Source organism: Giraffa tippelskirchi, chromosome 5 (assembly GCF_054371585.1).
Source record: "Giraffa tippelskirchi isolate mGirTip1 chromosome 5, T2T-mGirTip1v1.2.pri, whole genome shotgun sequence".
NCBI classification, from domain to species: domain Eukaryota; kingdom Metazoa; phylum Chordata; class Mammalia; order Artiodactyla; family Giraffidae; genus Giraffa; species Giraffa tippelskirchi.
The window spans coordinates 101,220,359-101,243,896 of record NC_137279.1 but is presented as its reverse complement, the minus strand read 5'-3'; the positions used below and the strand labels follow the sequence as shown (position 1 = coordinate 101,243,896).

The following is a 23,538-nucleotide window of genomic DNA, read 5'->3' as shown; positions in this document are numbered from 1 at the left end:
CTGGGCATATAGGTGGAGTTCTATCACAAGAAAATACTCACTGGTTACATCCCGAGCATAAGACACATCCACGTCCTCAGGTGAGAAGATGGCATTGCTCCGATAAGGCCAGAAGGAGTCTGACAGGTCAGGAAGAACTGAGTAAGTCAGGTAGTGTTCATCTAGAGAGTCCTGTGGGACTCCATTCTCTATCATCTGTGGCAGCTGTCTGTTGAACCTGGTGGGGAGGGACGGCAAAAGACTAAGCCAAGACTTATCAGAAACTGTACAGTCCTATCTGGTTTTGATGGAATGTTTGAGTGGTGAAGCCAAGGGTCTGATCCATGACAGGGAGAAAACTCTGTTTTGTGTGTGAGACACAGCGTGGTTTTACAGGGGCAGAAGAGAGAAAAAGCAGTAGGTGCTCAGTGGTCTGACCAAATAACAGGCTGATGAACAGACAGATTTCTCTGTGATGGTACAGTCACGCCTCACATACAGGGACACGGAGTAGTGGCTTTCACACTTCCACTTACATGGCATTGACATTACTATGACACACATGCCAGCATGCTAACACCAAACATATAGCAGATATGCATCTCACTCTAGAAACCACACCTGATATAAAAATTGAGTGCAAAAAAATCACTCTGACTTAGTTCACCTGGGTCGACTGACTTGGGTTTGAAACTTGACCAGTAAATAAGAAATTGGAAACAATACAAGTACCACAGTGAAAGCAGAGAACATTATGAAAAAGAATAATAGTGGTGGGCAAAACTGACGACACAATATATTCAGCACTTTCTGTCTTTCCCCGCATCAGAGGTCTGCAGAGGTTATCACTGTACAGGAGCCCACAGATATTCAAAATTACCTCGGGGCCCCAACCGCTGCTCCTTTCAGGTCATCGTGACCATTCTGGTTTTCTGCAAAGAAATTAACAGAAGAGTTATGTCAGGCAAATGCCTTTCCAAAATGCCCAATCCTGTGCCTATCTTCAGAATGTGGTAACAGGCTATTGAGACAGAAATAATCCAGGAGGCCCTAGAATGAGCCTCAGAAGAAGGCACTGGGTTTCCTTCTTGAGCCATTGGACAAATTTCCTTGATATGATATGTCATCGGCAGAGTATCCTGATCCCCAGTCTGTGCAAACAGCTAAATATATCCTTTTCCCCACAGTTCCTGGGGAACAACTTAATTATATCCTCAGCCTGCTATAATACTCAGGCTTTTTTCATCTGAAATGTTGTTTATTAATGGGATAAGTGATTTCACACTGAGATTAAATGGGAGTGGAATCCACACACCATCAAGTCAAATGAATCTCAAAGCTGCAAACAGAGGCCATTCATCAGGTTGGGAAGTTCCAGGGCCCTGTCTTCCCTCAGAGCTGCTGCTGCTGCTGCTAAGTCGCTTCAGTCGTGTCCGTCTGTGCGACCTCATAGACGGCAGACCACCAGGATCCCCCGTCGCTGGGATTCTCCAGGCAAGACACTGGAGGGGGTTGCCATTTCCTTCTCAACGCATGAAAGTGAAAAGTGAAAGTGAAGTCGCACAGTCGTGTCCCCATGGACTTCGCGACCCCATGGAGCCTACCAGGCTACTCCATCCATGGGATTTTCCAGGCAAGAGTACTGGAGTGGGTTCCCATTGCCTTTTCCGTTACCTCAGAGAAACATACCAAAAAATGACAGTGCGCATTACCTTCTGCTATCAGAAACTTCGAACAAGATAAGTCCAAGGAAAAGAGAGAGGCTATGGGTTGACAGACGTGAACGAAAGTCGTGACACCTCCAAAGAAATAAACAAGACTGCAAAAAGCCTTGGACAGGTGTAGGAACGCAGGGACATTACCCAGAAATGACAATTAAAGCATTTCCTGTGAGATAAGAGGTTCATTCAAAATTAGGAAGCCTTTGTACCTCCTGTGCCACAATTGCTAAGGTTCATGTGAGTCTGGCTGGACCACCTTGGGTAGAGCGGTTTACCCCAGGGACAACCATGACAGGGAACTTAGAAAAGTTCATTCATAGAATGTCTCATTTTAAATGCAACTATAGAGTCTGGTTCAAATCAGGCTTCAGTATGGAAGCATAGGGTCTATCAAACGGGATCATTCTCCCAGAGTAGACTAACAGATATATCGAAGACTACCTGGGAGACCAGTCGAAATTTCATCCTCTTCAGCATGAGAGCAACCACAGGCTCCATCCATGGCAGACTCCACATTCTCTTCATCAAATGCAAATTTTCCATCACTGGAAGGCTGGTTGCAGGCAGAACCTTCCTGGAGAGTGGAAGGTACTGAAACACATTCATCTTGGGATTGCTGGAACACCACCTTCTTTTCAACATCCAGCAAGTTCACGCTGTGTCAGGTGGAGAAGGGATGACAGAAAATTAAGAGGATTCGACCCCAAGCTATCTGGCTGGTTTTCATGACAGGCATTGAGTTTGCTCACAGAAAGCAAAAGAGCAGTCCCCTTAAGGAGGGAAGTAACTCCTCCTGATGTGGAGTGGAGTGTGGGTGCCATGGGGTAGGAGAGAGACAGCAGGTTCTCTGGGCACTGGGCACACAACCAGCGGTTGAAGGAGGAGATGGAATTTTCCCTACATGCTAACGTCACCACCCCCAGCACACACAGAAGGCAGGGACAGTGGTTCAGACTTTTCTGCACAGATTGTATTGATCTGGATATCCTGTGTCCAAGTGAACACAGCTTTTAAGAAGTTAAAGATGTGTTTGAGTTTGGACTCTATTCCATTCAATTTTAAAATATTTCTTGGCACAAATATAGCTTCAAGATCAGTTTTTCAGAGTTGGAGAAAAAGGAGGTATAGACTAGATATTCTGCCTTCAAGAACTATTTTTTTCAATATTTTGTTGTAATATGAATATCGTTCGATTTTCCTCCCTTGAAATCAAATATTTACCAACATGCTGATGCCAAACCAGTGTAAGACCCATAGGCTCTCACCCTACTTTACCCACTCAGGAGAAAACACACGAATACAGGAACTCCCAGGTTTAGTTATTTCACCTGGGACAACTCACTGTACATTACTAAACTTGAAGGATTGAAAAACTGAAACGCACAAACTTGTGAAACATAAATAGACAACACTACTAAAGAGATACTTGCTGCTGCATGAATAGATGAAAGAGTTATATAGAGTACTTTCTATTTTTCTCTGGATCTGAGGTCTCCTGCTGTCACCACTGACATTCACAGCCCACAGATTTTCAAATTACCTGGGAAATGAGAGCTCTTGTCCACTCACTTGCTTGTGATCGTTTTCATTGTCTAGTAGGAAATTCAGAGACAGCAGGTCATAAGAAGCAAATCAGATCTCACACATATCTACTCAGGAAACACATATACAACAGGGACCTTAATATTCTAATTGTAAGAACATAATTCTTTAGCAAAGATATTCTAGGACACTTAAGTCGTATGAGAATTAGACTGGACTGCTTCCAGACCCATCGAGGAAATTTGCTGATTGATCTGGTATCTCTCCCAACAGCCTTCGTTCTGAGTCTGTAGAAGCACTTAAAAATGTATTTTCCACAGAGATGCTAGAAAATGAGCTGAGTTATTTTCTAGAATTATTTCTATAGTGCTGCTTGGTCCCATCAGACTATGTGGTTGTTGATGGTTTAGAGGAATTTATACTTGAGACTAGAGTGATGGGTGAATTGTGAAAGCGTTAGCCGCTCAGTAGTGGCGGTCTCTTTGTGACCGCATGGACTATAGCCCACCAGGCTCCTCTCTGTCCATTGAATTCTCCACCCAAGAATACTAGAGTGGGTGCCATTCTCTTGTCCAGAGGATCTTCATGATACAGGGATTGAACCTGGGTCTCCTGCATTGCGGGCAGATTCTTTACCATCTGAGCCACCAGGGAAGCCCAGTGAAATCTATTAACCTTCAAATCAAAAAGAATCTTTGGTGCTACACAGAAACCATGACCATTTGAAGCTGGAGGAACTGCCAGAGCCCAGCCTTACTTCATGGAAACATCCAAGCAAGGCAATGGGACAGTTGTGTCTGTCTTGGTGTCAGATACCATCTTAGCTAAGACCTGCCAACATCGAGAAAAGGGAGACTGGGGCTGAGCGCAGTAAAACACATGATGGAAATCACCTCTCCTTATAAAGAGGCAAGTCTGTCATCACTTCTGGAGAGGCCACGAACATTGACAAAAATTTAACTCATTGCGGGGAACAACACACTGGCTCCAAACGAGTTCTGACAGACACCTCCTGTGGATTTCCAGCTGAGGTGGTTGAGAGTTGTCACAAGTGCTTTGTGTCAAATGCCTGATACTGGGGTCAGGGTGACAGAGACAAGCCCGGAGCCAAAAAATGAATGAGAGCTCCCTGACCCACCTGATGTCTGTACTTAAAACTCTACCACAGAGTCTCATCCAAATCACTGTCTACAGCGCTTCCAACAGGGATGACAAACCTCAGCACCGCAGAGGTGGGGAGTACGAAGCGTACAGAGTCTACCTGGGCATATAGGTGGAGTTCTATCACAAGAAAATACTCACTGGTTACATCCCGAGCATAAGACACATCCACGTCCTCAGGTGAGAAGATGGCATTGCTCCGATAAGGCCAGAAGGAGTCTGACAGGTCAGGAAGAACTGAGTAAGTCAGGTAGTGTTCATCTAGAGAGTCCTGTGGGACTCCATTCTCTATCATCTGTGGCAGCTGTCTGTTGAACCTGGTGGGGAGGGACGGCAAAAGACTAAGCCAAGACTTATCAGAAACTGTACAGTCCTATCTGGTTTTGATGGAATGTTTGAGTGGTGAAGCCAAGGGTCTGATCCATGACAGGGAGAAAACTCTGTTTTGTGTGTGAGACACAGCGTGGTTTTACAGGGGCAGAAGAGAGAAAAAGCAGTAGGTGCTCAGTGGTCTGACCAAATAACAGGCTGATGAACAGACAGATTTCTCTGTGATGGTACAGTCACGCCTCACATACAGGGACACGGAGTAGTGGCTTTCACACTTCCACTTACATGGCATTGACATTACTATGACACACATGCCAGCATGCTAACACCAAACATATAGCAGATATGCATCTCACTCTAGAAACCACACCTGATATAAAAATTGAGTGCAAAAAAATCACTCTGACTTAGTTCACCTGGGTCGACTGACTTGGGTTTGAAACTTGACCAGTAAATAAGAAATTGGAAACAATACAAGTACCACAGTGAAAGCAGAGAACATTATGAAAAAGAATAATAGTGGTGGGCAAAACTGACGACACAATATATTCAGCACTTTCTGTCTTTCCCCGCATCAGAGGTCTGCAGAGGTTATCACTGTACAGGAGCCCACAGATATTCAAAATTACCTCGGGGCCCCAACCGCTGCTCCTTTCAGGTCATCGTGACCATTCTGGTTTTCTGCAAAGAAATTAACAGAAGAGTTATGTCAGGCAAATGCCTTTCCAAAACGCCCAATCCTGTGCCTATCTTCAGAATGTGGTAACAGGCTATTGAGACAGAAATAATCCAGGAGGCCCTAGAATGAGCCTCAGAAGAAGGCACTGGGTTTCCTTCTTGAGCCATTGGACAAATTTCCTTGATATGATATGTCATCGGCAGAGTATCCTGATCCCCAGTCTGTGCAAACAGCTAAATATATCCTTTTCCCCACAGTTCCTGGGGAACAACTTAATTATATCCTCAGCCTGCTATAATACTCAGGCTTTTTTCATCTGAAATGTTGTTTATTAATGGGATAAGTGATTTCACACTGAGATTAAATGGGAGTGGAATCCACACACCATCAAGTCAAATGAATCTCAAAGCTGCAAACAGAGGCCATTCATCAGGTTGGGAAGTTCCAGGGCCCTGTCTTCCCTCAGAGCTGCTGCTGCTGCTGCTAAGTCGCTTCAGTCGTGTCCGTCTGTGCGACCTCATAGACGGCAGACCACCAGGATCCCCCGTCGCTGGGATTCTCCAGGCAAGACACTGGAGGGGGTTGCCATTTCCTTCTCAACGCATGAAAGTGAAAAGTGAAAGTGAAGTCGCACAGTCGTGTCCCCATGGACTTCGCGACCCCATGGAGCCTACCAGGCTACTCCATCCATGGGATTTTCCAGGCAAGAGTACTGGAGTGGGTTCCCATTGCCTTTTCCGTTACCTCAGAGAAACATACCAAAAACTGACAGTGCGCATTACCTTCTGCTATCAGAAACTTCGAACAAGATAAGTCCAAGGAAAAGAGAGAGGCTATGGGTTGACAGACGTGAACGAAAGTCGTGACACCTCCAAAGAAATAAACAAGACTGCAAAAAGCCTTGGACAGGTGTAGGAACGCAGGGACATTACCCAGAAATGACAATTAAAGCATTTCCTGTGAGATAAGAGGTTCATTCAAAATTAGGAAGCCTTTGTACCTCCTGTGCCACAATTGCTAAGGTTCATGTGAGTCTGGCTGGACCACCTTGGGTAGAGTGGTTTACCCCAGGGACAACCATGACAGGGAACTTAGAAAAGTTCATTCATAGAATGTCTCATTTTAAATGCAACTATAGAGTCTGGTTCAAATCAGGCTTCAGTATGGAAGCATAGGGTCTATCAAACGGGATCATTCTCCCAGAGTAGACTAACAGATATATCGAAGACTACCTGGGAGACCAGTCGAAATTTCATCCTCTTCAGCATGAGAGCAACCACAGGCTCCATCCATGGCAGACTCCACATTCTCTTCATCAAATGCAAATTTTCCATCACTGGAAGGCTGGTTGCAGGCAGAACCTTCCTGGAGAGTGGAAGGTACTGAAACACATTCATCTTGGGATTGCTGGAACACCACCTTCTTTTCAACATCCAGCAAGTTCACGCTGTGTCAGGTGGAGAAGGGATGACAGAAAATTAAGAGGATTCGACCCCAAGCTATCTGGCTGGTTTTCATGACAGGCATTGAGTTTGCTCACAGAAAGCAAAAGAGCAGTCCCCTTAAGGAGGGAAGTAACTCCTCCTGATGTGGAGTGGAGTGTGGGTGCCATGGGGTAGGAGAGAGACAGCAGGTTCTCTGGGCACTGGGCACACAACCAGCGGTTGAAGGAGGAGATGGAATTTTCCCTACATGCTAACGTCACCACCCCCAGCACACACAGAAGGCAGGGACAGTGGTTCAGACTTTTCTGCACAGATTGTATTGATCTGGATATCCTGTGTCCAAGTGAACACAGCTTTTAAGAAGTTAAAGATGTGTTTGAGTTTGGACTCTATTCCATTCAATTTTAAAATATTTCTTGGCACAAATATAGCTTCAAGATCAGTTTTTCAGAGTTGGAGAAAAAGGAGGTATAGACTAGATATTCTGCCTTCAAGAACTATTTTTTTCAATATTTTGTTGTAATATGAATATCGTTCGATTTTCCTCCCTTGAAATCAAATATTTACCAACATGCTGATGCCAAACCAGTGTAAGACCCATAGGCTCTCACCCTACTTTACCCACTCAGGAGAAAACACACGAATACAGGAACTCCCAGGTTTAGTTATTTCACCTGGGACAACTCACTGTACATTACTAAACTTGAAGGATTGAAAAACTGAAACGCACAAACTTGTGAAACATAAATAGACAACACTACTAAAGAGATACTTGCTGCTGCATGAATAGATGAAAGAGTTATATAGAGTACTTTCTATTTTTCTCTGGATCTGAGGTCTCCTGCTGTCACCACTGACATTCACAGCCCACAGATTTTCAAATTACCTGGGAAATGAGAGCTCTTGTCCACTCACTTGCTTGTGATCGTTTTCATTGTCTAGTAGGAAATTCAGAGACAGCAGGTCATAAGAAGCAAATCAGATCTCACACATATCTACTCAGGAAACACATATACAACAGGGACCTTAATATTCTAATTGTAAGAACATAATTCTTTAGCAAAGATATTCTAGGACACTTAAGTCGTATGAGAATTAGACTGGACTGCTTCCAGACCCATCGAGGAAATTTGCTGATTGATCTGGTATCTCTCCCAACAGCCTTCGTTCTGAGTCTGTAGAAGCACTTAAAAATGTATTTTCCACAGAGATGCTAGAAAATGAGCTGAGTTATTTTCTAGAATTATTTCTATAGTGCTGCTTGGTCCCATCAGACTATGTGGTTGTTGATGGTTTAGAGGAATTTATACTTGAGACTAGAGTGATGGGTGAATTGTGAAAGCGTTAGCCGCTCAGTAGTGGCGGTCTCTTTGTGACCGCATGGACTATAGCCCACCAGGCTCCTCTCTGTCCATTGAATTCTCCACCCAAGAATACTAGAGTGGGTGCCATTCTCTTGTCCAGAGGATCTTCATGATACAGGGATTGAACCTGGGTCTCCTGCATTGCGGGCAGATTCTTTACCATCTGAGCCACCAGGGAAGCCCAGTGAAATCTATTAACCTTCAAATCAAAAAGAATCTTTGGTGCTACACAGAAACCATGACCATTTGAAGCTGGAGGAACTGCCAGAGCCCAGCCTTACTTCATGGAAACATCCAAGCAAGGCAATGGGACAGTTGTGTCTGTCTTGGTGTCAGATACCATCTTAGCTAAGACCTGCCAACATCGAGAAAAGGGAGACTGGGGCTGAGCGCAGTAAAACACATGATGGAAATCACCTCTCCTTATAAAGAGGCAAGTCTGTCATCACTTCTGGAGAGGCCACGAACATTGACAAAAATTTAACTCATTGCGGGGAACAACACACTGGCTCCAAACGAGTTCTGACAGACACCTCCTGTGGATTTCCAGCTGAGGTGGTTGAGAGTTGTCACAAGTGCTTTGTGTCAAATGCCTGATACTGGGGTCAGGGTGACAGAGACAAGCCCGGAGCCAAAAAATGAATGAGAGCTCCCTGACCCACCTGATGTCTGTACTTAAAACTCTACCACAGAGTCTCATCCAAATCACTGTCTACAGCGCTTCCAACAGGGATGACAAACCTCAGCACCGCAGAGGTGGGGAGTACGAAGCGTACAGAGTCTACCTGGGCATATAGGTGGAGTTCTATCACAAGAAAATACTCACTGGTTACATCCCGAGCATAAGACACATCCACGTCCTCAGGTGAGAAGATGGCATTGCTCCGATAAGGCCAGAAGGAGTCTGACAGGTCAGGAAGAACTGAGTAAGTCAGGTAGTGTTCATCTAGAGAGTCCTGTGGGACTCCATTCTCTATCATCTGTGGCAGCTGTCTGTTGAACCTGGTGGGGAGGGACGGCAAAAGACTAAGCCAAGACTTATCAGAAACTGTACAGTCCTATCTGGTTTTGATGGAATGTTTGAGTGGTGAAGCCAAGGGTCTGATCCATGACAGGGAGAAAACTCTGTTTTGTGTGTGAGACACAGCGTGGTTTTACAGGGGCAGAAGAGAGAAAAAGCAGTAGGTGCTCAGTGGTCTGACCAAATAACAGGCTGATGAACAGACAGATTTCTCTGTGATGGTACAGTCACGCCTCACATACAGGGACACGGAGTAGTGGCTTTCACACTTCCACTTACATGGCATTGACATTACTATGACACACATGCCAGCATGCTAACACCAAACATATAGCAGATATGCATCTCACTCTAGAAACCACACCTGATATAAAAATTGAGTGCAAAAAAATCACTCTGACTTAGTTCACCTGGGTCGACTGACTTGGGTTTGAAACTTGACCAGTAAATAAGAAATTGGAAACAATACAAGTACCACAGTGAAAGCAGAGAACATTATGAAAAAGAATAATAGTGGTGGGCAAAACTGACGACACAATATATTCAGCACTTTCTGTCTTTCCCCGCATCAGAGGTCTGCAGAGGTTATCACTGTACAGGAGCCCACAGATATTCAAAATTACCTCGGGGCCCCAACCGCTGCTCCTTTCAGGTCATCGTGACCATTCTGGTTTTCTGCAAAGAAATTAACAGAAGAGTTATGTCAGGCAAATGCCTTTCCAAAACGCCCAATCCTGTGCCTATCTTCAGAATGTGGTAACAGGCTATTGAGACAGAAATAATCCAGGAGGCCCTAGAATGAGCCTCAGAAGAAGGCACTGGGTTTCCTTCTTGAGCCATTGGACAAATTTCCTTGATATGATATGTCATCGGCAGAGTATCCTGATCCCCAGTCTGTGCAAACAGCTAAATATATCCTTTTCCCCACAGTTCCTGGGGAACAACTTAATTATATCCTCAGCCTGCTATAATACTCAGGCTTTTTTCATCTGAAATGTTGTTTATTAATGGGATAAGTGATTTCACACTGAGATTAAATGGGAGTGGAATCCACACACCATCAAGTCAAATGAATCTCAAAGCTGCAAACAGAGGCCATTCATCAGGTTGGGAAGTTCCAGGGCCCTGTCTTCCCTCAGAGCTGCTGCTGCTGCTGCTAAGTCGCTTCAGTCGTGTCCGTCTGTGCGACCTCATAGACGGCAGACCACCAGGATCCCCCGTCGCTGGGATTCTCCAGGCAAGACACTGGAGGGGGTTGCCATTTCCTTCTCAACGCATGAAAGTGAAAAGTGAAAGTGAAGTCGCACAGTCGTGTCCCCATGGACTTCGCGACCCCATGGAGCCTACCAGGCTACTCCATCCATGGGATTTTCCAGGCAAGAGTACTGGAGTGGGTTCCCATTGCCTTTTCCGTTACCTCAGAGAAACATACCAAAAACTGACAGTGCGCATTACCTTCTGCTATCAGAAACTTCGAACAAGATAAGTCCAAGGAAAAGAGAGAGGCTATGGGTTGACAGACGTGAACGAAAGTCGTGACACCTCCAAAGAAATAAACAAGACTGCAAAAAGCCTTGGACAGGTGTAGGAACGCAGGGACATTACCCAGAAATGACAATTAAAGCATTTCCTGTGAGATAAGAGGTTCATTCAAAATTAGGAAGCCTTTGTACCTCCTGTGCCACAATTGCTAAGGTTCATGTGAGTCTGGCTGGACCACCTTGGGTAGAGTGGTTTACCCCAGGGACAACCATGACAGGGAACTTAGAAAAGTTCATTCATAGAATGTCTCATTTTAAATGCAACTATAGAGTCTGGTTCAAATCAGGCTTCAGTATGGAAGCATAGGGTCTATCAAACGGGATCATTCTCCCAGAGTAGACTAACAGATATATCGAAGACTACCTGGGAGACCAGTCGAAATTTCATCCTCTTCAGCATGAGAGCAACCACAGGCTCCATCCATGGCAGACTCCACATTCTCTTCATCAAATGCAAATTTTCCATCACTGGAAGGCTGGTTGCAGGCAGAACCTTCCTGGAGAGTGGAAGGTACTGAAACACATTCATCTTGGGATTGCTGGAACACCACCTTCTTTTCAACATCCAGCAAGTTCACGCTGTGTCAGGTGGAGAAGGGATGACAGAAAATTAAGAGGATTCGACCCCAAGCTATCTGGCTGGTTTTCATGACAGGCATTGAGTTTGCTCACAGAAAGCAAAAGAGCAGTCCCCTTAAGGAGGGAAGTAACTCCTCCTGATGTGGAGTGGAGTGTGGGTGCCATGGGGTAGGAGAGAGACAGCAGGTTCTCTGGGCACTGGGCACACAACCAGCGGTTGAAGGAGGAGATGGAATTTTCCCTACATGCTAACGTCACCACCCCCAGCACACACAGAAGGCAGGGACAGTGGTTCAGACTTTTCTGCACAGATTGTATTGATCTGGATATCCTGTGTCCAAGTGAACACAGCTTTTAAGAAGTTAAAGATGTGTTTGAGTTTGGACTCTATTCCATTCAATTTTAAAATATTTCTTGGCACAAATATAGCTTCAAGATCAGTTTTTCAGAGTTGGAGAAAAAGGAGGTATAGACTAGATATTCTGCCTTCAAGAACTATTTTTTTCAATATTTTGTTGTAATATGAATATCGTTCGATTTTCCTCCCTTGAAATCAAATATTTACCAACATGCTGATGCCAAACCAGTGTAAGACCCATAGGCTCTCACCCTACTTTACCCACTCAGGAGAAAACACACGAATACAGGAACTCCCAGGTTTAGTTATTTCACCTGGGACAACTCACTGTACATTACTAAACTTGAAGGATTGAAAAACTGAAACGCACAAACTTGTGAAACATAAATAGACAACACTACTAAAGAGATACTTGCTGCTGCATGAATAGATGAAAGAGTTACATAGAGTACTTTCTATTTTTCTCTGGATCTGAGGTCTCCTGCTGTCACCACTGACATTCACAGCCCACAGATTTTCAAATTACCTGGGAAATGAGAGCTCTTGTCCACTCACTTGCTTGTGATCGTTTTCATTGTCTAGTAGGAAATTCAGAGACAGCAGGTCATAAGAAGCAAATCAGATCTCACACATATCTACTCAGGAAACACATATACAACAGGGACCTTAATATTCTAATTGTAAGAACATAATTCTTTAGCAAAGATATTCTAGGACACTTAAGTCGTATGAGAATTAGACTGGACTGCTTCCAGACCCATCGAGGAAATTTGCTGATTGATCTGGTATCTCTCCCAACAGCCTTCGTTCTGAGTCTGTAGAAGCACTTAAAAATGTATTTTCCACAGAGATGCTAGAAAATGAGCTGAGTTATTTTCTAGAATTATTTCTATAGTGCTGCTTGGTCCCATCAGACTATGTGGTTGTTGATGGTTTAGAGGAATTTATACTTGAGACTAGAGTGATGGGTGAATTGTGAAAGCGTTAGCCGCTCAGTAGTGGCGGTCTCTTTGTGACCGCATGGACTATAGCCCACCAGGCTCCTCTCTGTCCATTGAATTCTCCACCCAAGAATACTAGAGTGGGTGCCATTCTCTTGTCCAGAGGATCTTCATGATACAGGGATTGAACCTGGGTCTCCTGCATTGCGGGCAGATTCTTTACCATCTGAGCCACCAGGGAAGCCCAGTGAAATCTATTAACCTTCAAATCAAAAAGAATCTTTGGTGCTACACAGAAACCATGACCATTTGAAGCTGGAGGAACTGCCAGAGCCCAGCCTTACTTCATGGAAACATCCAAGCAAGGCAATGGGACAGTTGTGTCTGTCTTGGTGTCAGATACCATCTTAGCTAAGACCTGCCAACATCGAGAAAAGGGAGACTGGGGCTGAGCGCAGTAAAACACATGATGGAAATCACCTCTCCTTATAAAGAGGCAAGTCTGTCATCACTTCTGGAGAGGCCACGAACATTGACAAAAATTTAACTCATTGCGGGGAACAACACACTGGCTCCAAACGAGTTCTGACAGACACCTCCTGTGGATTTCCAGCTGAGGTGGTTGAGAGTTGTCACAAGTGCTTTGTGTCAAATGCCTGATACTGGGGTCAGGGTGACAGAGACAAGCCCGGAGCCAAAAAATGAATGAGAGCTCCCTGACCCACCTGATGTCTGTACTTAAAACTCTACCACAGAGTCTCATCCAAATCACTGTCTACAGCGCTTCCAACAGGGATGACAAACCTCAGCACCGCAGAGGTGGGGAGTACGAAGCGTACAGAGTCTACCTGGGCATATAGGTGGAGTTCTATCACAAGAAAATACTCACTGGTTACATCCCGAGCATAAGACACATCCACGTCCTCAGGTGAGAAGATGGCATTGCTCCGATAAGGCCAGAAGGAGTCTGACAGGTCAGGAAGAACTGAGTAAGTCAGGTAGTGTTCATCTAGAGAGTCCTGTGGGACTCCATTCTCTATCATCTGTGGCAGCTGTCTGTTGAACCTGGTGGGGAGGGATGGCAAAAGACTAAGCCAAGACTTATCAGAAACTGTACAGTCCTATCTGGTTTTGATGGAATGTTTGAGTGGTGAAGCCAAGGGTCTGATCCATGACAGGGAGAAAACTCTGTTTTGTGTGTGAGACACAGCGTGGTTTTACAGGGGCAGAAGAGAGAAAAAGCAGTAGGTGCTCAGTGGTCTGACCAAATAACAGGCTGATGAACAGACAGATTTCTCTGTGATGGTACAGTCACGCCTCACATACAGGGACACGGAGTAGTGGCTTTCACACTTCCACTTACATGGCATTGACATTACTATGACACACATGCCAGCATGCTAACACCAAACATATAGCAGATATGCATCTCACTCTAGAAACCACACCTGATATAAAAATTGAGTGCAAAAAAATCACTCTGACTTAGTTCACCTGGGTCGACTGACTTGGGTTTGAAACTTGACCAGTAAATAAGAAATTGGAAACAATATAAGTACCACAGTGAAAGCAGAGAACATTATGAAAAAGAATAATAGTGGTGGGCAAAACTGACGACACAATATATTCAGCACTTTCTGTCTTTCCCCGCATCAGAGGTCTGCAGAGGTTATCACTGTACAGGAGCCCACAGATATTCAAAATTACCTCGGGGCCACAACCGCTGCTCCTTTCAGGTCATCGTGACCATTCTGGTTTTCTGCAAAGAAATTAACAGAAGAGTTATGTCAGGCAAATGCCTTTCCAAAACGCCCAATCCTGTGCCTATCTTCAGAATGTGGTAACAGGCTATTGAGACAGAAATAATCCAGGAGGCCCTAGAATGAGCCTCAGAAGAAGGCACTGGGTTTCCTTCTTGAGCCATTGGACAAATTTCCTTGATATGATATGTCATCGGCAGAGTATCCTGATCCCCAGTCTGTGCAAACAGCTAAATATATCCTTTTCCCCACAGTTCCTGGGGAACAACTTAATTATATCCTCAGCCTGCTATAATACTCAGGCTTTTTTCATCTGAAATGTTGTTTATTAATGGGATAAGTGATTTCACACTGAGATTAAATGGGAGTGGAATCCACACACCATCAAGTCAAATGAATCTCAAAGCTGCAAACAGAGGCCATTCATCAGGTTGGGAAGTTCCAGGGCCCTGTCTTCCCTCAGAGCTGCTGCTGCTGCTGCTAAGTCGCTTCAGTCGTGTCCGTCTGTGCGACCTCATAGACGGCAGACCACCAGGATCCCCCGTCGCTGGGATTCTCCAGGCAAGACACTGGAGGGGGTTGCCATTTCCTTCTCAACGCATGAAAGTGAAAAGTGAAAGTGAAGTCGCACAGTCGTGTCCCCATGGACTTCGCGACCCCATGGAGCCTACCAGGCTACTCCATCCATGGGATTTTCCAGGCAAGAGTACTGGAGTGGGTTCCCATTGCCTTTTCCGTTACCTCAGAGAAACATACCAAAAAATGACAGTGCGCATTACCTTCTGCTATCAGAAACTTCGAACAAGATAAGTCCAAGGAAAAGAGAGAGGCTATGGGTTGACAGACGTGAACGAAAGTCGTGACACCTCCAAAGAAATAAACAAGACTGCAAAAAGCCTTGGACAGGTGTAGGAACGCAGGGACATTACCCAGAAATGACAATTAAAGCATTTCCTGTGAGATAAGAGGTTCATTCAAAATTAGGAAGCCTTTGTACCTCCTGTGCCACAATTGCTAAGGTTCATGTGAGTCTGGCTGGACCACCTTGGGTAGAGTGGTTTACCCCAGGGACAACCATGACAGGGAACTTAGAAAAGTTCATTCATAGAATGTCTCATTTTAAATGCAACTATAGAGTCTGGTTCAAATCAGGCTTCAGTATGGAAGCATAGGGTCTATCAAACGGGATCATTCTCCCAGAGTAGACTAACAGATATATCGAAGACTACCTGGGAGACCAGTCGAAATTTCATCCTCTTCAGCATGAGAGCAACCACAGGCTCCATCCATGGCAGACTCCACATTCTCTTCATCAAATGCAAATTTTCCATCACTGGAAGGCTGGTTGCAGGCAGAACCTTCCTGGAGAGTGGAAGGTACTGAAACACATTCATCTTGGGATTGCTGGAACACCACCTTCTTTTCAACATCCAGCAAGTTCACGCTGTGTCAGGTGGAGAAGGGATGACAGAAAATTAAGAGGATTCGACCCCAAGCTATCTGGCTGGTTTTCATGACAGGCATTGAGTTTGCTCACAGAAAGCAAAAGAGCAGTCCCCTTAAGGAGGGAAGTAACTCCTCCTGATGTGGAGTGGAGTGTGGGTGCCATGGGGTAGGAGAGAGACAGCAGGTTCTCTGGGCACTGGGCACACAACCAGCGGTTGAAGGAGGAGATGGAATTTTCCCTACATGCTAACGTCACCACCCCCAGCACACACAGAAGGCAGGGACAGTGGTTCAGACTTTTCTGCACAGATTGTATTGATCTGGATATCCTGTGTCCAAGTGAACACAGCTTTTAAGAAGTTAAAGATGTGTTTGAGTTTGGACTCTATTCCATTCAATTTTAAAATATTTCTTGGCACAAATATAGCTTCAAGATCAGTTTTTCAGAGTTGGAGAAAAAGGAGGTATAGACTAGATATTCTGCCTTCAAGAACTATTTTTTTCAATATTTTGTTGTAATATGAATATCGTTCGATTTTCCTCCCTTGAAATCAAATATTTACCAACATGCTGATGCCAAACCAGTGTAAGACCCATAGGCTCTCACCCTACTTTACCCACTCAGGAGAAAACACACGAATACAGGAACTCCCAGGTTTAGTTATTTCACCTGGGACAACTCACTGTACATTACTAAACTTGAAGGATTGAAAAACTGAAACGCACAAACTTGTGAAACATAAATAGACAACACTACTAAAGAGATACTTGCTGCTGCATGAATAGATGAAAGAGTTACATAGAGTACTTTCTATTTTTCTCTGGATCTGAGGTCTCCTGCTGTCACCACTGACATTCACAGCCCACAGATTTTCAAATTACCTGGGAAATGAGAGCTCTTGTCCACTCACTTGCTTGTGATCGTTTTCATTGTCTAGTAGGAAATTCAGAGACAGCAGGTCATAAGAAGCAAATCAGATCTCACACATATCTACTCAGGAAACACATATACAACAGGGACCTTAATATTCTAATTGTAAGAACATAATTCTTTAGCAAAGATATTCTAGGACACTTAAGTCGTATGAGAATTAGACTGGACTGCTTCCAGACCCATCGAGGAAATTTGCTGATTGATCTGGTATCTCTCCCAACAGCCTTCGTTCTGAGTCTGTAGAAGCACTTAAAAATGTATTTTCCACAGAGATGCTAGAAAATGAGCTGAGTTATTTTCTAGAATTATTTCTATAGTGCTGCTTGGTCCCATCAGACTATGTGGTTGTTGATGGTTTAGAGGAATTTATACTTGAGACTAGAGTGATGGGTGAATTGTGAAAGCGTTAGCCGCTCAGTAGTGGCGGTCTCTTTGTGACCGCATGGACTATAGCCCACCAGGCTCCTCTCTGTCCATTGAATTCTCCACCCAAGAATACTAGAGTGGGTGCCATTCTCTTGTCCAGAGGATCTTCATGATACAGGGATTGAACCTGGGTCTCCTGCATTGCGGGCAGATTCTTTACCATCTGAGCCACCAGGGAAGCCCAGTGAAATCTATTAACCTTCAAATCAAAAAGAATCTTTGGTGCTACACAGAAACCATGACCATTTGAAGCTGGAGGAACTGCCAGAGCCCAGCCTTACTTCATGGAAACATCCAAGCAAGGCAATGGGACAGTTGTGTCTGTCTTGGTGTCAGATACCATCTTAGCTAAGACCTGCCAACATCGAGAAAAGGGAGACTGGGGCTGAGCGCAGTAAAACACATGATGGAAATCACCTCTCCTTATAAAGAGGCAAGTCTGTCATCACTTCTGGAGAGGCCACGAACATTGACAAAAATTTAACTCATTGCGGGGAACAACACACTGGCTCCAAACGAGTTCTGACAGACACCTCCTGTGGATTTCCAGCTGAGGTGGTTGAGAGTTGTCACAAGTGCTTTGTGTCAAATGCCTGATACTGGGGTCAGGGTGACAGAGACAAGCCCGGAGCCAAAAAATGAATGAGAGCTCCCTGACCCACCTGATGTCTGTACTTAAAACTCTACCACAGAGTCTCATCCAAATCACTGTCTACAGCGCTTCCAACAGGGATGACAAACCTCAGCACCGCAGAGGTGGGGAGTACGAAGCGTACAGAGTCTACCTGGGCATATAGGTGGAGTTCTATCACAAGAAAATACTCACTGGTTACATCCCGAGCATAAGACACATCCACGTCCTCAGGTGAGAAGATGGCATTGCTCCGATAAGGCCAGAAGGAGTCTGACAGGTCAGGAAGAACTGAGTAAGTCAGGTAGTGTTCATCTAGAGAGTCCTGTGGGACTCCATTCTCTATCATCTGTGGCAGCTGTCTGTTGAACCTGGTGGGGAGGGACGGCAAAAGACTAAGCCAAGACTTATCAGAAACTGTACAGTCCTATCTGGTTTTGATGGAATGTTTGAGTGGTGAAGCCAAGGGTCTGATCCATGACAGGGAGAAAACTCTGTTTTGTGTGTGAGACACAGCGTGGTTTTACAGGGGCAGAAGAGAGAAAAAGCAGTAGGTGCTCAGTGGTCTGACCAAATAACAGGCTGATGAACAGACAGATTTCTCTGTGATGGTACAGTCACGCCTCACATACAGGGACACGGAGTAGTGGCTTTCACACTTCCACTTACATGGCATTGACATTACTATGACACACATGCCAGCATGCTAACACCAAACATATAGCAGATATGCATCTCACTCTAGAAACCACACCTGATATAAAAATTGAGTGCAAAAAAATCACTCTGACTTAGTTCACCTGGGTCGACTGACTTGGGTTTGAAACTTGACCAGTAAATAAGAAATTGGAAACAATATAAGTACCACAGTGAAAGCAGAGAACATTATGAAAAAGAATAATAGTGGTGGGCAAAACTGACGACACAATATATTCAGCACTTTCTGTCTTTCCCCGCATCAGAGGTCTGCAGAGGTTATCACTGTACAGGAGCCCACAGATATTCAAAATTACCTCGGGGCCACAACCGCTGCTCCTTTCAGGTCATCGTGACCATTCTGGTTTTCTGCAAAGAAATTAACAGAAGAGTTATGTCAGGCAAATGCCTTTCCAAAACGCCCAATCCTGTGCCTATCTTCAGAATGTGGTAACAGGCTATTGAGACAGAAATAATCCAGGAGGCCCTAGAATGAGCCTCAGAAGAAGGCACTGGGTTTCCTTCTTGAGCCATTGGACAAATTTCCTTGATATGATATGTCATCGGCAGAGTATCCTGATCCCCAGTCTGTGCAAACAGCTAAATATATCCTTTTCCCCACAGTTCCTGGGGAACAACTTAATTATATCCTCAGCCTGCTATAATACTCAGGCTTTTTTCATCTGAAATGTTGTTTATTAATGGGATAAGTGATTTCACACTGAGATTAAATGGGAGTGGAATCCACACACCATCAAGTCAAATGAATCTCAAAGCTGCAAACAGAGGCCATTCATCAGGTTGGGAAGTTCCAGGGCCCTGTCTTCCCTCAGAGCTGCTGCTGCTGCTGCTAAGTCGCTTCAGTCGTGTCCGTCTGTGCGACCTCATAGACGGCAGACCACCAGGATCCCCCGTCGCTGGGATTCTCCAGGCAAGACACTGGAGGGGGTTGCCATTTCCTTCTCAATGCATGAAAGTGAAAAGTGAAAGTGAAGTCGCACAGTCGTGTCCCCATGGACTTCGCGACCCCATGGAGCCTACCAGGCTACTCCATCCATGGGATTTTCCAGGCAAGAGTACTGGAGTGGGTTCCCATTGCCTTTTCCGTTACCTCAGAGAAACATACCAAAAAATGACAGTGCGCATTACCTTCTGCTATCAGAAACTTCGAACAAGATAAGTCCAAGGAAAAGAGAGAGGCTATGGGTTGACAGACGTGAACGAAAGTCGTGACACCTCCAAAGAAATAAACAAGACTGCAAAAAGCCTTGGACAGGTGTAGGAACGCAGGGACATTACCCAGAAATGACAATTAAAGCATTTCCTGTGAGATAAGAGGTTCATTCAAAATTAGGAAGCCTTTGTACCTCCTGTGCCACAATTGCTAAGGTTCATGTGAGTCTGGCTGGACCACCTTGGGTAGAGTGGTTTACCCCAGGGACAACCATGACAGGGAACTTAGAAAAGTTCATTCATAGAATGTCTCATTTTAAATGCAACTATAGAGTCTGGTTCAAATCAGGCTTCAGTATGGAAGCATAGGGTCTATCAAACGGGATCATTCTCCCAGAGTAGACTAACAGATATATCGAAGACTACCTGGGAGACCAGTCGAAATTTCATCCTCTTCAGCATGAGAGCAACCACAGGCTCCATCCATGGCAGACTCCACATTCTCTTCATCAAATGCAAATTTTCCATCACTGGAAGGCTGGTTGCAGGCAGAACCTTCCTGGAGAGTGGAAGGTACTGAAACACATTCATCTTGGGATTGCTGGAACACCACCTTCTTTTCAACATCCAGCAAGTTCACGCTGTGTCAGGTGGAGAAGGGATGACAGAAAATTAAGAGGATTCGACCCCAAGCTATCTGGCTGGTTTTCATGACAGGCATTGAGTTTGCTCACAGAAAGCAAAAGAGCAGTCGCCTTAAGGAGGGAAGTAACTCCTCCTGATGTGGAGTGGAGTGTGGGTGCCATGGGGTAGGAGAGAGACAGCAGGTTCTCTGGGCACTGGGCACACAACCAGCGGTTGAAGGAGGAGATGGAATTTTCCCTACATGCTAACGTCACCACCCCCAGCACACACAGAAGGCAGGGACAGTGGTTCAGACTTTTCTGCACAGATTGTATTGATCTGGATATCCTGTGTCCAAGTGAACACAGCTTTTAAGAAGTTAAAGATGTGTTTGAGTTTGGACTCTATTCCATTCAATTTTAAAATATTTCTTGGCACAAATATAGCTTCAAGATCAGTTTTTCAGAGTTGGAGAAAAAGGAGGTATAGACTAGATATTCTGCCTTCAAGAACTATTTTTTTCAATATTTTGTTGTAATATGAATATCGTTCGATTTTCCTCCCTTGAAATCAAATATTTACCAACATGCTGATGCCAAACCAGTGTAAGACCCATAGGCTCTCACCCTACTTTACCCACTCAGGAGAAAACACACGAATACAGGAACTCCCAGGTTTAGTTATTTCACCTGGGACAACTCACTGTACATTACTAAACTTGAAGGATTGAAAAACTGAAACGCACAAACTTGTGAAACATAAATAGACAACACTACTAAAGAGATACTTGCTGCTGCATGAATAGATGAAAGAGTTACATAGAGTACTTTCTATTTTTCTCTGGATCTGAGGTCTCCTGCTGTCACCACTGACATTCACAGCCCACAGATTTTCAAATTACCTGGGAAATGAGAGCTCTTGTCCACTCACTTGCTTGTGATCGTTTTCATTGTCTAGTAGGAAATTCAGAGACAGCAGGTCATAAGAAGCAAATCAGATCTCACACATATCTACTCAGGAAACACATATACAACAGGGACCTTAATATTCTAATTGTAAGAACATAATTCTTTAGCAAAGATATTCTAGGACACTTAAGTCGTATGAGAATTAGACTGGACTGCTTCCAGACCCATCGAGGAAATTTGCTGATTGATCTGGTATCTCTCCCAACAGCCTTCGTTCTGAGTCTGTAGAAGCACTTAAAAATGTATTTTCCACAGAGATGCTAGAAAATGAGCTGAGTTATTTTCTAGAATTATTTCTATAGTGCTGCTTGGTCCCATCAGACTATGTGGTTGTTGATGGTTTAGAGGAATTTATACTTGAGACTAGAGTGATGGGTGAATTGTGAAAGCGTTAGCCGCTCAGTAGTGGCGGTCTCTTTGTGACCGCATGGACTATAGCCCACCAGGCTCCTCTCTGTCCATTGAATTCTCCACCCAAGAATACTAGAGTGGGTGCCATTCTCTTGTCCAGAGGATCTTCATGATACAGGGATTGAACCTGGGTCTCCTGCATTGCGGGCAGATTCTTTACCATCTGAGCCACCAGGGAAGCCCAGTGAAATCTATTAACCTTCAAATCAAAAAGAATCTTTGGTGCTACACAGAAACCATGACCATTTGAAGCTGGAGGAACTGCCAGAGCCCAGCCTTACTTCATGGAAACATCCAAGCAAGGCAATGGGACAGTTGTGTCTGTCTTGGTGTCAGATACCATCTTAGCTAAGACCTGCCAACATCGAGAAAAGGGAGACTGGGGCTGAGCGCAGTAAAACACATGATGGAAATCACCTCTCCTTATAAAGAGGCAAGTCTGTCATCACTTCTGGAGAGGCCACGAACATTGACAAAAATTTAACTCATTGCGGGGAACAACACACTGGCTCCAAACGAGTTCTGACAGACACCTCCTGTGGATTTCCAGCTGAGGTGGTTGAGAGTTGTCACAAGTGCTTTGTGTCAAATGCCTGATACTGGGGTCAGGGTGACAGAGACAAGCCCGGAGCCAAAAAATGAATGAGAGCTCCCTGACCCACCTGATGTCTGTACTTAAAACTCTACCACAGAGTCTCATCCAAATCACTGTCTACAGCGCTTCCAACAGGGATGACAAACCTCAGCACCGCAGAGGTGGGGAGTACGAAGCGTACAGAGTCTACCTGGGCATATAGGTGGAGTTCTATCACAAGAAAATACTCACTGGTTACATCCCGAGCATAAGACACATCCACGTCCTCAGGTGAGAAGATGGCATTGCTCCGATAAGGCCAGAAGGAGTCTGACAGGTCAGGAAGAACTGAGTAAGTCAGGTAGTGTTCATCTAGAGAGTCCTGTGGGACTCCATTCTCTATCATCTGTGGCAGCTGTCTGTTGAACCTGGTGGGGAGGGACGGCAAAAGACTAAGCCAAGACTTATCAGAAACTGTACAGTCCTATCTGGTTTTGATGGAATGTTTGAGTGGTGAAGCCAAGGGTCTGATCCATGACAGGGAGAAAACTCTGTTTTGTGTGTGAGACACAGCGTGGTTTTACAGGGGCAGAAGAGAGAAAAAGCAGTAGGTGCTCAGTGGTCTGACCAAATAACAGGCTGATGAACAGACAGATTTCTCTGTGATGGTACAGTCACGCCTCACATACAGGGACACGGAGTAGTGGCTTTCACACTTCCACTTACATGGCATTGACATTACTATGACACACATGCCAGCATGCTAACACCAAACATATAGCAGATATGCATCTCACTCTAGAAACCACACCTGATATAAAAATTGAGTGCAAAAAAATCACTCTGACTTAGTTCACCTGGGTCGACTGACTTGGGTTTGAAACTTGACCAGTAAATAAGAAATTGGAAACAATATAAGTACCACAGTGAAAGCAGAGAACATTATGAAAAAGAATAATAGTGGTGGGCAAAACTGACGACACAATATATTCAGCACTTTCTGTCTTTCCCCGCATCAGAGGTCTGCAGAGGTTATCACTGTACAGGAGCCCACAGATATTCAAAATTACCTCGGGGCCACAACCGCTGCTCCTTTCAGGTCATCGTGACCATTCTGGTTTTCTGCAAAGAAATTAACAGAAGAGTTATGTCAGGCAAATGCCTTTCCAAAACGCCCAATCCTGTGCCTATCTTCAGAATGTGGTAACAGGCTATTGAGACAGAAATAATCCAG

At 44.7% G+C, this 23,538-nt stretch overlaps 1 protein-coding gene across 1 annotated transcript in view; it reads right to left on the bottom strand.

The window, feature by feature from the left end:
* LOC145504747 (NBPF family member NBPF20-like) overlaps positions 1-23,538 on the bottom strand; it is a 532,650-nt gene that overhangs the window by 366,595 nt on the left and 142,517 nt on the right. Inside the window, exons 32-53 of the mRNA XM_081486053.1 lie at positions 23,375-23,426; positions 22,557-22,732; positions 21,253-21,304; positions 20,154-20,368; positions 18,872-18,923; positions 18,054-18,229; positions 16,750-16,801; positions 15,651-15,865; positions 14,369-14,420; positions 13,551-13,726; positions 12,247-12,298; positions 11,148-11,362; positions 9,866-9,917; positions 9,048-9,223; positions 7,744-7,795; positions 6,645-6,859; positions 5,363-5,414; positions 4,545-4,720; positions 3,241-3,292; positions 2,142-2,356; positions 860-911; positions 42-217 (exon numbers count right to left, since the gene is read on the bottom strand). Of these exons, the coding sequence (XP_081342179.1) occupies positions 42-217; positions 860-911; positions 2,142-2,356; positions 3,241-3,292; positions 4,545-4,720; positions 5,363-5,414; positions 6,645-6,859; positions 7,744-7,795; positions 9,048-9,223; positions 9,866-9,917; positions 11,148-11,362; positions 12,247-12,298; positions 13,551-13,726; positions 14,369-14,420; positions 15,651-15,865; positions 16,750-16,801; positions 18,054-18,229; positions 18,872-18,923; positions 20,154-20,368; positions 21,253-21,304; positions 22,557-22,732; positions 23,375-23,426 (2,703 nt within the window). The remainder of the gene's footprint in view (positions 1-41; positions 218-859; positions 912-2,141; positions 2,357-3,240; positions 3,293-4,544; positions 4,721-5,362; positions 5,415-6,644; positions 6,860-7,743; positions 7,796-9,047; positions 9,224-9,865; positions 9,918-11,147; positions 11,363-12,246; positions 12,299-13,550; positions 13,727-14,368; positions 14,421-15,650; positions 15,866-16,749; positions 16,802-18,053; positions 18,230-18,871; positions 18,924-20,153; positions 20,369-21,252; positions 21,305-22,556; positions 22,733-23,374; positions 23,427-23,538) is intronic.